General features: G+C 50.5%; 4 protein-coding genes and 1 non-coding gene across 5 annotated transcripts; 3 read left to right on the forward strand and 2 right to left on the reverse strand.

Moving 5' to 3' along the window:
- Window positions 1-1,202: 1,202 nt before the first annotated feature.
- Window positions 1,203-2,671, forward strand: DPH1 (Diphthamide biosynthesis protein 1; the record flags this gene model as incomplete). The annotated part of the gene is made up of 2 exons (XM_056213131.1): window positions 1,203-1,380; window positions 1,440-2,671. 2 exons carry the CDS (start codon window positions 1,203-1,205, stop codon window positions 2,669-2,671), a joined length of 1,410 nt encoding a protein of 469 aa, XP_056073439.1.
- A 1,867-nt stretch (window positions 2,672-4,538) lies between these two features.
- On the forward strand, window positions 4,539-4,624 carry N0V89_004345. The gene has a single exon. It is a non-coding gene; the product is annotated as a tRNA-Tyr (tRNA).
- A 435-nt stretch (window positions 4,625-5,059) lies between these two features.
- Window positions 5,060-5,395, reverse strand: N0V89_004346 (uncharacterized protein; the record flags this gene model as incomplete). Its single annotated transcript, XM_056213132.1, has 1 exon — window positions 5,060-5,395. One exon carries the CDS (start codon window positions 5,393-5,395, stop codon window positions 5,060-5,062), a length of 336 nt encoding a protein of 111 aa, XP_056073440.1.
- A 1,037-nt stretch (window positions 5,396-6,432) lies between these two features.
- On the reverse strand, window positions 6,433-8,179 carry N0V89_004347 (uncharacterized protein; the record flags this gene model as incomplete). The annotated part of the gene is made up of 3 exons (XM_056213133.1): window positions 6,433-7,054; window positions 7,106-7,382; window positions 7,447-8,179. 3 exons carry the CDS (start codon window positions 8,177-8,179, stop codon window positions 6,433-6,435), a joined length of 1,632 nt encoding a protein of 543 aa, XP_056073441.1.
- Window positions 8,180-9,798: 1,619 nt separating this feature from the next.
- N0V89_004348 (uncharacterized protein) lies at window positions 9,799-11,133 on the forward strand (the record flags this gene model as incomplete). Its single annotated transcript, XM_056213134.1, has 1 exon — window positions 9,799-11,133. The coding sequence occupies one exon, from the start codon at window positions 9,799-9,801 to the stop codon at window positions 11,131-11,133; it is 1,335 nt and encodes a 444-aa protein (XP_056073442.1).
- Window positions 11,134-11,701: the final 568 nt, after the last annotated feature.

The raw sequence follows: 11,701 nt of genomic DNA on the forward strand, positions 1-11,701 counted from the left end.
CGTTGTGATAAGTTGCAGATGGAAGTTGCCAAGGTTCGTTCACACCTGTTGTAGTAGGGTTGTTACCTGACGCCGCTCACAGCATCTGCGAAATTTGAGACTACGATGCGAAGCGACATGAGATGCTGTGTCGTTGGAACTGTTTTGACCGTAGTTTGGGTGCGCCCTTGAACATTCGTACCATGGGCATGTCTTGCGCGAGCGTAAGCTTAACGTCTGCCAGCCAGCGCAACGTTCTATTGAGCTACAAGCTAGCCGCTTACAACATAGTGCCTTCTTTCATGTGTAATCCCGTAGCAATTGATCCATGGATATAATCTTCCCACGTGGCTGGGCTTTTGCATCATAGAGCGGTCTTCAATGTGTAGGGAGTCACTCTACTTAGCGTAATATTGTGGTTGTGGTGCCGCAGTGTCAAGTCGGGGCCATTCCTCATGGAAAAACGAGCTCCTCGTAGGCTTCTCGAGTCTTCCAAAAGTTACCTGCGGAAGGCCCGTGCGAATCTTCAATGACCATTCGCTAGGCCTGCGACTCGAGAGAAGCAACAAGTCAACTCAAAGTCTTGAATCAACTTGAGGAGCCCGACCGAGATCCCAACAAGGGTGAGATCCTTGCTCATGCGTTCTATCCAGGTCGATACCCAACGCTCACTATCTACACAGCACTTTTGAGAGAGAAACAAGTGAGATAACTGAAGAGCGTTTTGAGTCGCGAGTTGATCCACGTCCAATAATGAGTGTGCCATTACTTTGGTGTCAGGAAGACCAGGACAGCAACCTCAAGCCATCAGTCGAAGTCGGCCGAAGGGGTGATCCGTCGGTTAGCAATAGTCTTATCTCGGCAGGCTCTAGGACCGGCGTGATGGAGGCGCGTTTGGGAAGCGTGCGTTGCAGCGCTCGATGGTTGTGCATTTGGTAGGCGACATGCTGGTCGACGTATGCGCTCTGGTGATACGGACAGTTTTCGACGCTAGCTACATTGGCGATAACTGGAGGAATACGTCGTCGATTACAATATCCGCACTCCATTTGTTTACTTCATTGATGGAGATGATGTCGGTGGACGAACGCGCTTCAGTTGCCGGGATAGCAAGGCACCAAGGCTAGTAGAAAAAGTTCACCCCACCTGGTTGCGCTTGGGGTGGCGCCCCGCACGAAAGACACCCCCGCCGCCAACACCAACACCAACGCGCGAAAGGCAAGATGGAGGACGACAGAGCGCAGACAAACCTGGGTCCGGCAGCTGAGGACGGCGTGCCTGAAGAGGTTTATGCTGCACCCAAGCAGCCCAGGCGCCGGTTTGTGGGCAGGAAGGCAGTGGCAGAGGCGGGCAACAAGGCAGCGCCGAACGCCAACATTGAGGATTCTTCGGCGATACAAGGTGTGAGACCACCCGGACGCCATACAAGGCTTTTGTCAATCTCTGACACAAACACACAGTCGCCCAGCCTCGTCGTACCGCCCGCGCGCTGAACTCGTTACCCGACTCTATCCTCCACGACCCCGACATCAACGCCGCAATCGCACTTCTCCCGCCCAACTACAACTTCGAGATCCATAAATGCATACACCGCATCCGATCGTCGGGTGCGAAGAATATCGCCCTGCAGTTCCCCGAAGGCCTGCTCCTCTTCGCCACCACAATATCCGACATCCTCACGCGCTTCTGCCCCGACACCACCACGCTGATCATGGGCGATGTCACGTATGGCGCATGCTGTATCGATGACTTCACCGCGCGGGCGCTGGGATGCGATCTGCTCATCCACTATGCGCATAGTTGCTTGATCCCTGTGGCAGTGACCAAGATTGCAACGCTATACATCTTTGTCGCAATAGGCATCGACACGCAGAATCTTGTGAACACCATAACACAGAATTTTCCCACCGGCAAGACGATAGCGCTGGTCGGGACCATCCAGTTTAATGCAACAATCCACGGCATCGTCTCGATTCTGAAGAGAGAAGGCTTCGAAGCCATCGTCCCACAAATCGCGCCTCTCTCCAAAGGCGAAATCCTTGGCTGCACATCCCCTTCCATGGCGATAATGCACGGTCAGCTCGACGCAAAAGGCAGAGAAGAGCCCGTACCAGATCTTCTCCTCTACCTAGGCGACGGCCGCTTCCACCTTGAAAGCGCCATGATCGCAAACCCCTCCCTCCCCGCCTACCGCTACGACCCTTACTCCCGCCGCCTCACACACGAAACATACCAGCACACATCGCTCTACTCCCTCCGCCGCACGGCAATCATCACAGCTAGGAAGGCACGCACATGGGGTATAATTCTCGGCAGCCTCGGTCGGCAGGGAAACCCTCACACCCTCACCCTCATCGAGAACGAGCTCAAGCGGCAAGGTCTCAAATCCATTAATCTCCTCCTCTCCGAGATATTCCCGGGCAAGCTCGCGATGATGGACGACGTAGAAGCTTGGGTGCAGATCGCGTGTCCGAGATTGAGCATCGATTGGGGATACGCATTTCCGAGGCCGCTGCTGAGCCCGTATGAGGCGCTTGTTGCGCTGGGTGTGAGATCAGCGCCATGGTTAGAGGAAGAGGTTGGTGAGATGGAAGTGAGAAGAAATTTGTACCCTATGGACTTCTATGCCAGGGAGGGATTAGGGAGGACGACCGAGGGGCATGTTAGGGCGGAGGTAGAGATCAGAGGGTAAGGGTGAGAGTTAGAGAATGTAAGGCCATGCATGGGACGGCGTTGGGTAAAAGCGTCTTCAGGGTTCGGTGGCGTATATGGAAAAAATGGAAGCTGATGGATGATGATCACTATCAATGTAGTCGTTCACCACGACTACAATCTATGTCTTGGACGTAAATTTACTACTACCTACCTACCTACCTACCTACCTACCTACCTACCTACCTACCTACCTACCTACCTACAATCTATGTCTACATCAGTCGTTCGCCTGCATCATTCTGGATGTCCATTGTATCAACCTCTCCCGCCGGCCAATTTTTCAAGCAAATCCGCTCTTGATCAGGCAACGCAGACACAAAACCATTCCATGTCGATTGTCTCTAGACAAAGCGATACCGTTGAGTTCGCCGTTCACTTTGGCGCTCGCGCAAAGAGCGAGGAAAGGTTCTGCTAACGGCGAGAGCCTTTTGATGATGGACGAATGAGGACAGTGGTTGAGGCTGAGACGAGGGGCTGCGTTGATTCTTCACCCGAGCAAGCACGACACTGCAATCTTTCGCGCAAGAATATCACATTCCGCGAACGTCCAATGTGTCTTCTTCAAGAAGAGTTCCAGATGAGACGAGTGTCAATCTTGGTGGCGTCGTACCGATACGGGCGGGGTATGTGAAAGACTTCTGCTCCTGGTTTCGACCAAGTATTGGGGTAAGGCTTTGCACTTCATTCTTTATCTCCGACGAGGAGTTAGAATCGCAGGAGGCTGAACTGACAAGGCTGTCGTAGGTACAGACAGCACTGTAGGGTAGCGAGAAAAAGTCAGAAAAAAACATGGAACAACAAACAGCAAGTCCAGAAACCAATGACCTCGAATTAATTATTGAGAGTTTCAAAATTTCCCACAATTGACTATCGCCATTGCAGTTCATGGCACCGAAGAAGAAGTAGAAACGCACAAGGTTGGAGTAATCAGGCTGTAGCCCTTCCACAGCAACGTTGAGACCGCACGGCTGCTGCGAATGCCAGTTGATTTGACTGGAGCGTGGCGAGTGAAACTCAGAAGAAAATGCTGTAAAGGTCTACCGTTTCTTCTTGGACGGATCAATGAGTCGAAGACAACGTCAGATCTTCAACTGGCAGTTATTCATTTTATTGAGCCAATGTGTCGGCGAGCAATGCCTGTGGTTCAGTGATAAGGAAAGAAAAGAAAAAATAAGAAAAGAAATCTCGGACGCGGTAAATGACACGGCAATCTCAAATTTCGCCTTCGAACCAACCCTCGGATCTTTCACTGTTCATGTCGCAACGCAGGGAGATGGTGCAAACCTGAGCGGTTCAACTGAGATAAGCGTTGGCATGTGTCGCGTTCACCGCAATATATAGCTCTAACGAGGAGGTCATGATTGAACGAGGCTGGGGTACCTTTGGCGTAAGGCTGAAATACCTGATCTGCACTATCTACGATACGTTTGGTACAGTCCTCAATTTCAACAAGACCTTGCATTGAGTCAACAGAGCGCACAAATCAGCGTCTAATGGATTTGGCAGGCGGTTGCACATTAAGCGAATGCCTACGACGCAAGGAGGACGCTGTCTAGGATTTTCGGAGAGCTGCATCTCTTCGGTTCCCCGTGTCTGCTCCAAGATCAATGTAGCAAGACGAGAACTAAATAGAAGAAATGTAGCCATCACGAATGGACAATGGTAATCTCCCATTCCTTATTCGCTGTTTGTGCGACGCACCGTCATTATTACAAAGTGGGGTAGATCGACCTTCTAGAAAAGGTCAGCGCACTGCTTCAATGAAAAACGTGGAATATATATTATATTTTTTGGAATCTTACCATCGATTCCAGAGTTACCAAGCGCGTCCATAGTGCGCATTCCTCCGCTTGGTGTAGTTGGTTTATCACGTTCGGCTGTAATATCTGTTGTAACCGAAAGGTCCCTAGTTCGATTCTGGGAGCGGAGAACATTGTGTGGTTCTTTTTTGTCTCTTTTTCCCCGAACCTGCCTGTATATGCGCGCACTATAAGTATCTTTTATCTTTCCGGTACTGTCGCAGTCGGATGGGTGGATTAAATGTCTTTTTGGAAAGAACGTGCGACCACTTTTTAGTCAGGCTTTCGTCTTTGCTTCATATCGCGTAGAGGACTATAGTAATAGACAAATATATAGCGGACACGATGTTTGATGAATTAAATGTTTTTCCTAGATTTTTCTTGTATATCCCGTATTATTACTACCAATAGCCCATGTAGTTACATTTCGCCCCGTTATTCAAATCCCAACGCCTCGCTCGAAACGATCGAATTCCAAACAAGAAGAACCGGTAATTCAAAATGGTATCTCGCGTTTAAACAACCCGTATGTCGCATTCTCCTTCCCAAACAGATCGAGTTGCAATTTAGTTGCCGTAGTAAGTCCGGTAGGCGGCGCTCACGCTCCTGTGGTGTTCCTTGGCCTTTACTAACATCTTCTTTCCAAAACCAGTCTTCTCCACAAGTGGTTTGTATTCGACCTCGTCTGAAGAGTCGCTGTCCCTGGTGCAGACGCTGCCTCGGGGAGTGTTCCAGGCCTCGTGCGAGCGACGACCGCCGCCATAGTAGGTTGCGAAGGCATCGTTCATGCCTTCATGGTGCTGCTTGACCTTCTTCCATGTCTTGCCGAGGATGGAAGAGGTGCTGATTATGGAGTTTTGACGGGATGAGGCAGCGGAGGGCCGTTCGAATGAGGTGGACATTTTGGTGGTTGTTATTTTGGTTGATCGAAGACCGAATGCAGTTGTCCTGCTGGAGGTGGTTCGAAGATCTGATGTGATCAAGTTGAACTGTGAATTGATTGATGAATTGCGATTGAAGATTAGCTTGCTTGAGTGGTAGTTGGCTGTTGTCTGATGAAGAATTGACGGTCGATCTCTGCCCAGCCCTTTATACTTCCTCACTGTGCAGCATATGGCTCCTATGACACCACATTCCCGCATGTTTCCCGTTACCAGCCTCAAGAAAAACCTAGCTTACAAAATCCATCCCCTTATGAGCAACTCTCGAAACAGCCAATCATTTTGTCCGGTCCTGCACCATTGACGCCTTTCAGCCTTGCGTTTATCACGCCATCCCCCTTTCGGCCTCTTGTGCTGGCGCATGATTGGCTACATCGAGTGGAGCTGACAAAAGCTCTTGCTGACGAAACGACCGATGACACCTGCAGGGCGTGTCGTTCACGCCCTGGTTGCGTTGAGCGCCAAACTTTTTAGCAGGATCTGCTACGAGTTTTCCGACACGTCGGACCGCTTGTTTCCCGCGCTGTTTTGCGATGGTTGCCCGCTGGTTATCCGGTGGGTCACCGTCGGAGTGCGCAAAGGTGTTGCCCGCGACTTTCCCGTCGGTGGGTTTCCGTCGCGCAGTCCACTGTGAGTCCAACGTGGGGTTGGCGTCTGGTGTATGTACACCCGTCTCTACGATGTAGTTGCAGAACAATCTTCCTCACCATCGACATGCTCGTCCATGCGATCCATTGCAGATCTCTAGCAAACCAACCTCGAATCGACATTACACCACACCGCTCGAATCTTTGAATCATAGATGGTAACTGGGCAGTGATAGTGGGCTTCAGAAAGAGCTATGCAGGCAGCGTCAAGCTTGACGACGCCAGTGCTATTGTTACTAACAGTGATCGTAAATTCGCGAGTACCTATGCCCAATACATCCTGATGCATCACGTCCTACCGCACAGCGCCCGATAAGTTTAAGCTGTGTGCGCTTGATCTTCGAATTATCTTTACTGGCCCCATGTCACGGGCTCTAATTTCAATCTCATCCCATCAATCGGTTTACTCGTTATGGTCCCGCCAGGGCGGACCTTTTCATCAGGGTTTGCCATCTGCATCTGGAAATCACCCACAAAAGCAGCCACCAATGCTCTCAACTCCGCCCTCGCAAAACGTTCCCCAATGCAGCTCCGCGGTCCATGCAGAAAGGTCAGAAATGAATAGTTGCTATCAGCGCCGCCATTCATGGTGGTGCGTCCCGACTCATCAATCCAACGTTCCGGAACGAACTTCTCAGAGTCCGCACCCCAAAGCGCTGGGTCACGGTTTGTAGCCCATGGGACGATATGAAGGAGTGTGCCTTTGGGAATGAAATGGCCACAGACAGTGGTGTCGCGAGTGGCCATTCGTGCCGAAACGGGAATGGTGGGAAACATGCGGAGAACTTCATTGCAAACGGCGTTGAGGTACGGTAGAGATTCGAGGAGGGTGGCGATGGCGAAGTTAGGACCTGATAATGCCTTTGGATCGGGTATGTTCTCGTGGATTTCTCTCCGCAAGCGTGTCTGTACGTTGGGGTGCATTGAGAGTAGGTAAGTTGCCCATGTTAGAGCTGAAGATGTTGTCTCATGTCTGTGCTGTATCAGTCCAGTATAATGAAAATTCGAAGTAAGTGATACATACCCTGCGGCGAGAAATGTTAAGAGCTGATCCACAATCCCGTCGTCCGAGAAGTTATTTGATCGGAGCATGATGCTCAGAATATCCTTGTGATCTTCACTTTCCATCTTCATCCGGCTCTTCTTTTCCGCCACAAATTCACCGCAAATTCTCTTCAGGTTTCCCGTAGTGACTTTGACCCGTTCGTTGAGTTTCCAAGGCAGCGCCGTCATGACCCATGGCGGGAACAGCAGATGCAACACGAAGTACACGGCCTTTTCAGTGCTCGGTTCCAATATCTCTGCAATAGCTCATTAACAAAAGGGCGCAATGATAGGTAGAAGAGACTATTTGGGGCTTGATACCTTCGTAGTTTTGGACCAGCGCGTCATCGCTATTCCTCAATGACCCTATATCACGACCGAGACCAGCAAGTCCAATGATGTCCAAGGTAACTTGCGTTGAAAAGTGCCCGATGTCGAGGACCTTATCGGGCTTATCCAATAGCTCACGTTTGACCACCTCGCAAAGCTCAATCGACTTTGACCAAAATACAGGATACAGCTCCTTGATATGGCGAAAGCTGAAAGCCGGCATGATGTGCTTGCGCTGATGCCTGTGCTCGTCACCCTCGGTCATCAACAACCCATCGCCTAAGAATTTCCTCAGGAAGTTTCTCGCGAACGGCGGTTTCTCGAAGTCGTAGCTTTGGTGTACAAGCACGTCTGCAATAGCAGCCGGACTTGCCACAAGCAAACGGTCAGTGTGGAAGAACCCACGAAAGTGGATCAAACCGTCATTCTCGGTCTGTTTCAATAGCCTGAGGAATGCTTCACCAGGTGGGCGCTTGAAGAGTATCAGTCCGTGGCCAACCAACGGGTAGGATCCTTTCGGGGGGTGTGGTAAGTGACGAAGCGGACTACGGAAGAAAGGGTATATGACAAGTTTGTAGAAGCACCAGGCAGTGCCTTGGACCGTAACGAAGAGAAGGAAAAACGATGCCAACGCATTTTTAGGGAACACGTGAGGAAAGAAATAGAAGGAAACAGCGGCTTCCGCTAACAACAAGAGGAGGATGTTACTTGGGGCGAAGGTCATCTCGAAGAGCTGCCAGAGGAGACGTCTGCCAGCGGGAGCGGGATCCTGAGCGACTCTTTCAACGATTCCCAGGAATTCTGCCTGGTATGGAGCTTACGCAATCTTGAAGTGGTTGAAGCTGGAGTGGTAGCCCTCTATAGGACATTGGTGCAGGGGACGTCGTAAAATACGCGGAGCCACCGATGAAACGTAGATCGCCATCCAACAACACGAGGATCCCAAGTTTATAGTGAGGTCCTCATACGGTCAATGTTGCGAGGAAGTGCATATATCCTTGTTTACGGTCTTATTTGCGTTTGTATAATTGGCTCGTGTGGGAGGAGTGCGGAGGGCGAGGGGAGCGGGGGCGCGGTGAGCGGTGGGGTTGTTCTTGACGCCAGGCTGCTTTTAGCGCTAACCGAGGCTTCTTGCAACGAGCCTGTGAAGACGGCCAGCATCTATCAATCAACAACACAGCGATGTGGTCATCTCCAGCTTTACGCTTGTGCAGGACTCAAGCGCAATCTGCTGGCGATTAGATCGCACCTTACGTGGGGAATCGACTGATGGCGCGTAGCAAGCAGCACACCGAGTTACCCTCGCATGGCCATTTGATGCATTCGATGTTAGCTACGATCGCCACAACATGCTCTCTCGACCCGTCTCCGGAAGGAAGCTTGGAAGTCTTTGACGAGCTGTGGCCGATAGATGGACGAGCAGCTCTCAGCCATAATTGTGGACGTTTGAACAAGCACCTGCCTGGTGATGCAAAGTTCCGGCTCTTGTCAAGTGGCCGAATCAGGCGTAGCATTCGTTACTACGGCATTGGGTGGAAGCTTCCGCATTTCTCGCTGCCACGCATCACTCTCTGAGCGTCGTAGGCCAGGGATCATGATCGAAATCACTTTTGCCTAATGAAGTTGTGGCCTACCTCCAAGCAAGCTGAATAGTGTATGAGCATATTGCGAACAATAACATTGAGAACAGAACACCCAAGGGACTTCAATGAGTTCGGTCGGTGATTTAAAAATCGTTCTTCACGTATTCAATCAACTGCAAACATCTCTAAATGCAGTTGCACGTGCGCTTTCCTGGGGAAGATTTGCTTCGCTGGGCTTCTTTGTATTATGTACAAAGAAGCTAGTGAGTTCTACGATTTGGGATTTGAACCTGCCACTCACCAAGCTGAAATGCTGTATAAGAGTCCATTCGTCAAACACTGGAAGGCATGTTATCCTTGCACCTGGATGTGGACACACGGTAAGACTCGCTGCTCATATGTGATTGTCGTACCCTTAGGCTGTCCTGTTATTCCCCGTTATCGTGCCTCACAAGTCTCTGGAAGGGTAATTGCGCGTGGAGCTTCTTTCGCGCAAGTACAAATTTTGCGCGCCTGATATCGCTTCAACAGCAATTGGCACATTCACACTTCTGGAGTCTTTACTGGAACCTAGCATGAGTTTCCAGAGTGTATGCGGGAATTGGGGAGGTGATCAAATACTAGACCGTATGCGGACCAGGGTTAGTCTTGCGTGCCTCGGCAAGCACGGTACCGGTACGATCGCCTTGGATTCCACACCGTCTCCATTACACAACCATCACCCCCCTACCTGATTCATCCTATCTCAACATTCAACGCCATGAGCGACGATACTTCAGGTTCGAAAGCTGCAATGCAGTACGAACCTGATCCGAATGCGTTCGTCGAGTTCCAACGTGACATCTACCGTGGCCTTCGAAAACCAGCCTTTTCCACCAGGCCATCAAAATGGGAATCGGAAGCAAGAAGAGTACTGCCGGAGCCCAACTTCATGTACATTTACGGCTCCGCTAGCAGCGAGTCAACGTACGCGTCAAACCTCTCGGCATTTGAGCGCTACCGACTGCGTCCATGGATGTTGGTGCAGGCAACCCATCGGGATCTCTCAGTGGAACTTTTCGGACAGCACTACAAGAGCCCAATACTTGCAGCTCCTATAGGCGTCCAGGGAATTGCTCACCAGGATGCCGAAGAAGCAACCGCACGTGCCTGCGCTTCGACTCAAGTACCCATGATCTTGTCCACAGCTGCGACGAGGACTATTGAACAAGTCGCAAAAGCCAACGGCGATGGCGACAGATGGTTCCAGCTCTACTGGCCGGTACCACAAGCCGAAGAGTTTACAGCCAGTCTGCTCAAGCGCGCTAAATCAAATGGCTTCAAAGTCCTGGTCGTGACACTCGACACATTCATGCTCGGTTGGCGACCCCGCGATCTCGACGAGTCTTATTTACCTTTTGCGTACGGACAAGGCTGTCAGAACGGCTTCTCTGATCCTGCGTTCAACCAATTGTATGAGAGATTGCAAGCAGAGGACACCAGGAGTGCCACCGAGAAGATAAGCGAAATTTGGAGTATCCTCAAACGACCAGCAAGCCTGATCGGAGCAGCCAAGGTACTTGCTAATGCTACCGTCATGAAGAAATCTCAGCTCTTTATGAGCTTGACTGCGTCAGGAAGCTATAGCGATTGGAGCCGTCTGTCTTCCCTTAGGGAACACTGGGATGGCCCAATCGTACTCAAGGGCATCCAAACTCTTGAAGATGCCCATAGAGCTATCGAGTATGGTATGGACGGTATCATAGTATCTAACCATGGTGGTCGACAGCTCGATGGCGCCATCGCTTCCCTCGATGCTCTTGCTGAGATCGGCGGTGACGAGAAAATCAAGAGCTCGAACCTGACGATCCTTTTCGACAGCGGAATACGGACGGGATGTGATGTCCTAAAAGCGATTGCACTAGGCGCCAAAGCTGTCTTGATTGGTCGTCCGTACATCTATGGACTCGCTATGGGTGGCGAAGTAGGCGTCAAACATGTCCTCAACTGTCTTCTTGCGGACACAGATAATTCGCTGGCAAACTTGGGGAAGAAGTCCTTGTCCGAAGTCACTCGAGATGACTTGAGAATCCTCCAACAGCCAGCGAAATTGTAAATGTCACCATTATTGATATAGTCCGTTCGCAACACGCCCTCCTGATATACACATCACGACCCTAGTGCACCGGCGGAGGAATCGCTTCAGGTGTAGGCAGAGGCAGATGATGCATATGCAGTGATTGTACTTACGTTAAACGATTGATCTTTTAATTTTTTGAGGGCATCTGGTTTTCGAGGGATTATGTAGACGTGCTGTCGGGGATCAGAGCTAGAGCCAACTAGTGAAAATGTATTATGAGGGAAGAAGACCTTCATGAACCAGCCCTTAACAGGTTGGTGAGCTATTTCCGAGCCACTTTCTTTGATGGTGCACTACTTTTTTGTATCAATCTTAATTTGGTGCCATCTGATGATGGACACTATATTTACAACAGCCGTCTTCTAGGCATTTATTAGTCGCAATCTTGATCATGTGTGTAGACAGGCGCACAGTCCACATTTCGAATGTCGTCTTCCGTCGTTATCCAGAATACGATCAGCGTTTCTGCATTATACTATCGCTTTCATGCGATGTACCGTGGTCAGTATATAACTTCGTCTCTGCATTCGTCCTCTGTGGTCTT

This window comes from Didymosphaeria variabile (genome assembly GCF_027946475.1).
Source record: "Didymosphaeria variabile strain IMI 356815 chromosome Unknown scaffold_3, whole genome shotgun sequence".
In the NCBI taxonomy this organism is placed as follows: Eukaryota; Fungi; Ascomycota; class Dothideomycetes; order Pleosporales; family Didymosphaeriaceae; genus Didymosphaeria; species Didymosphaeria variabile.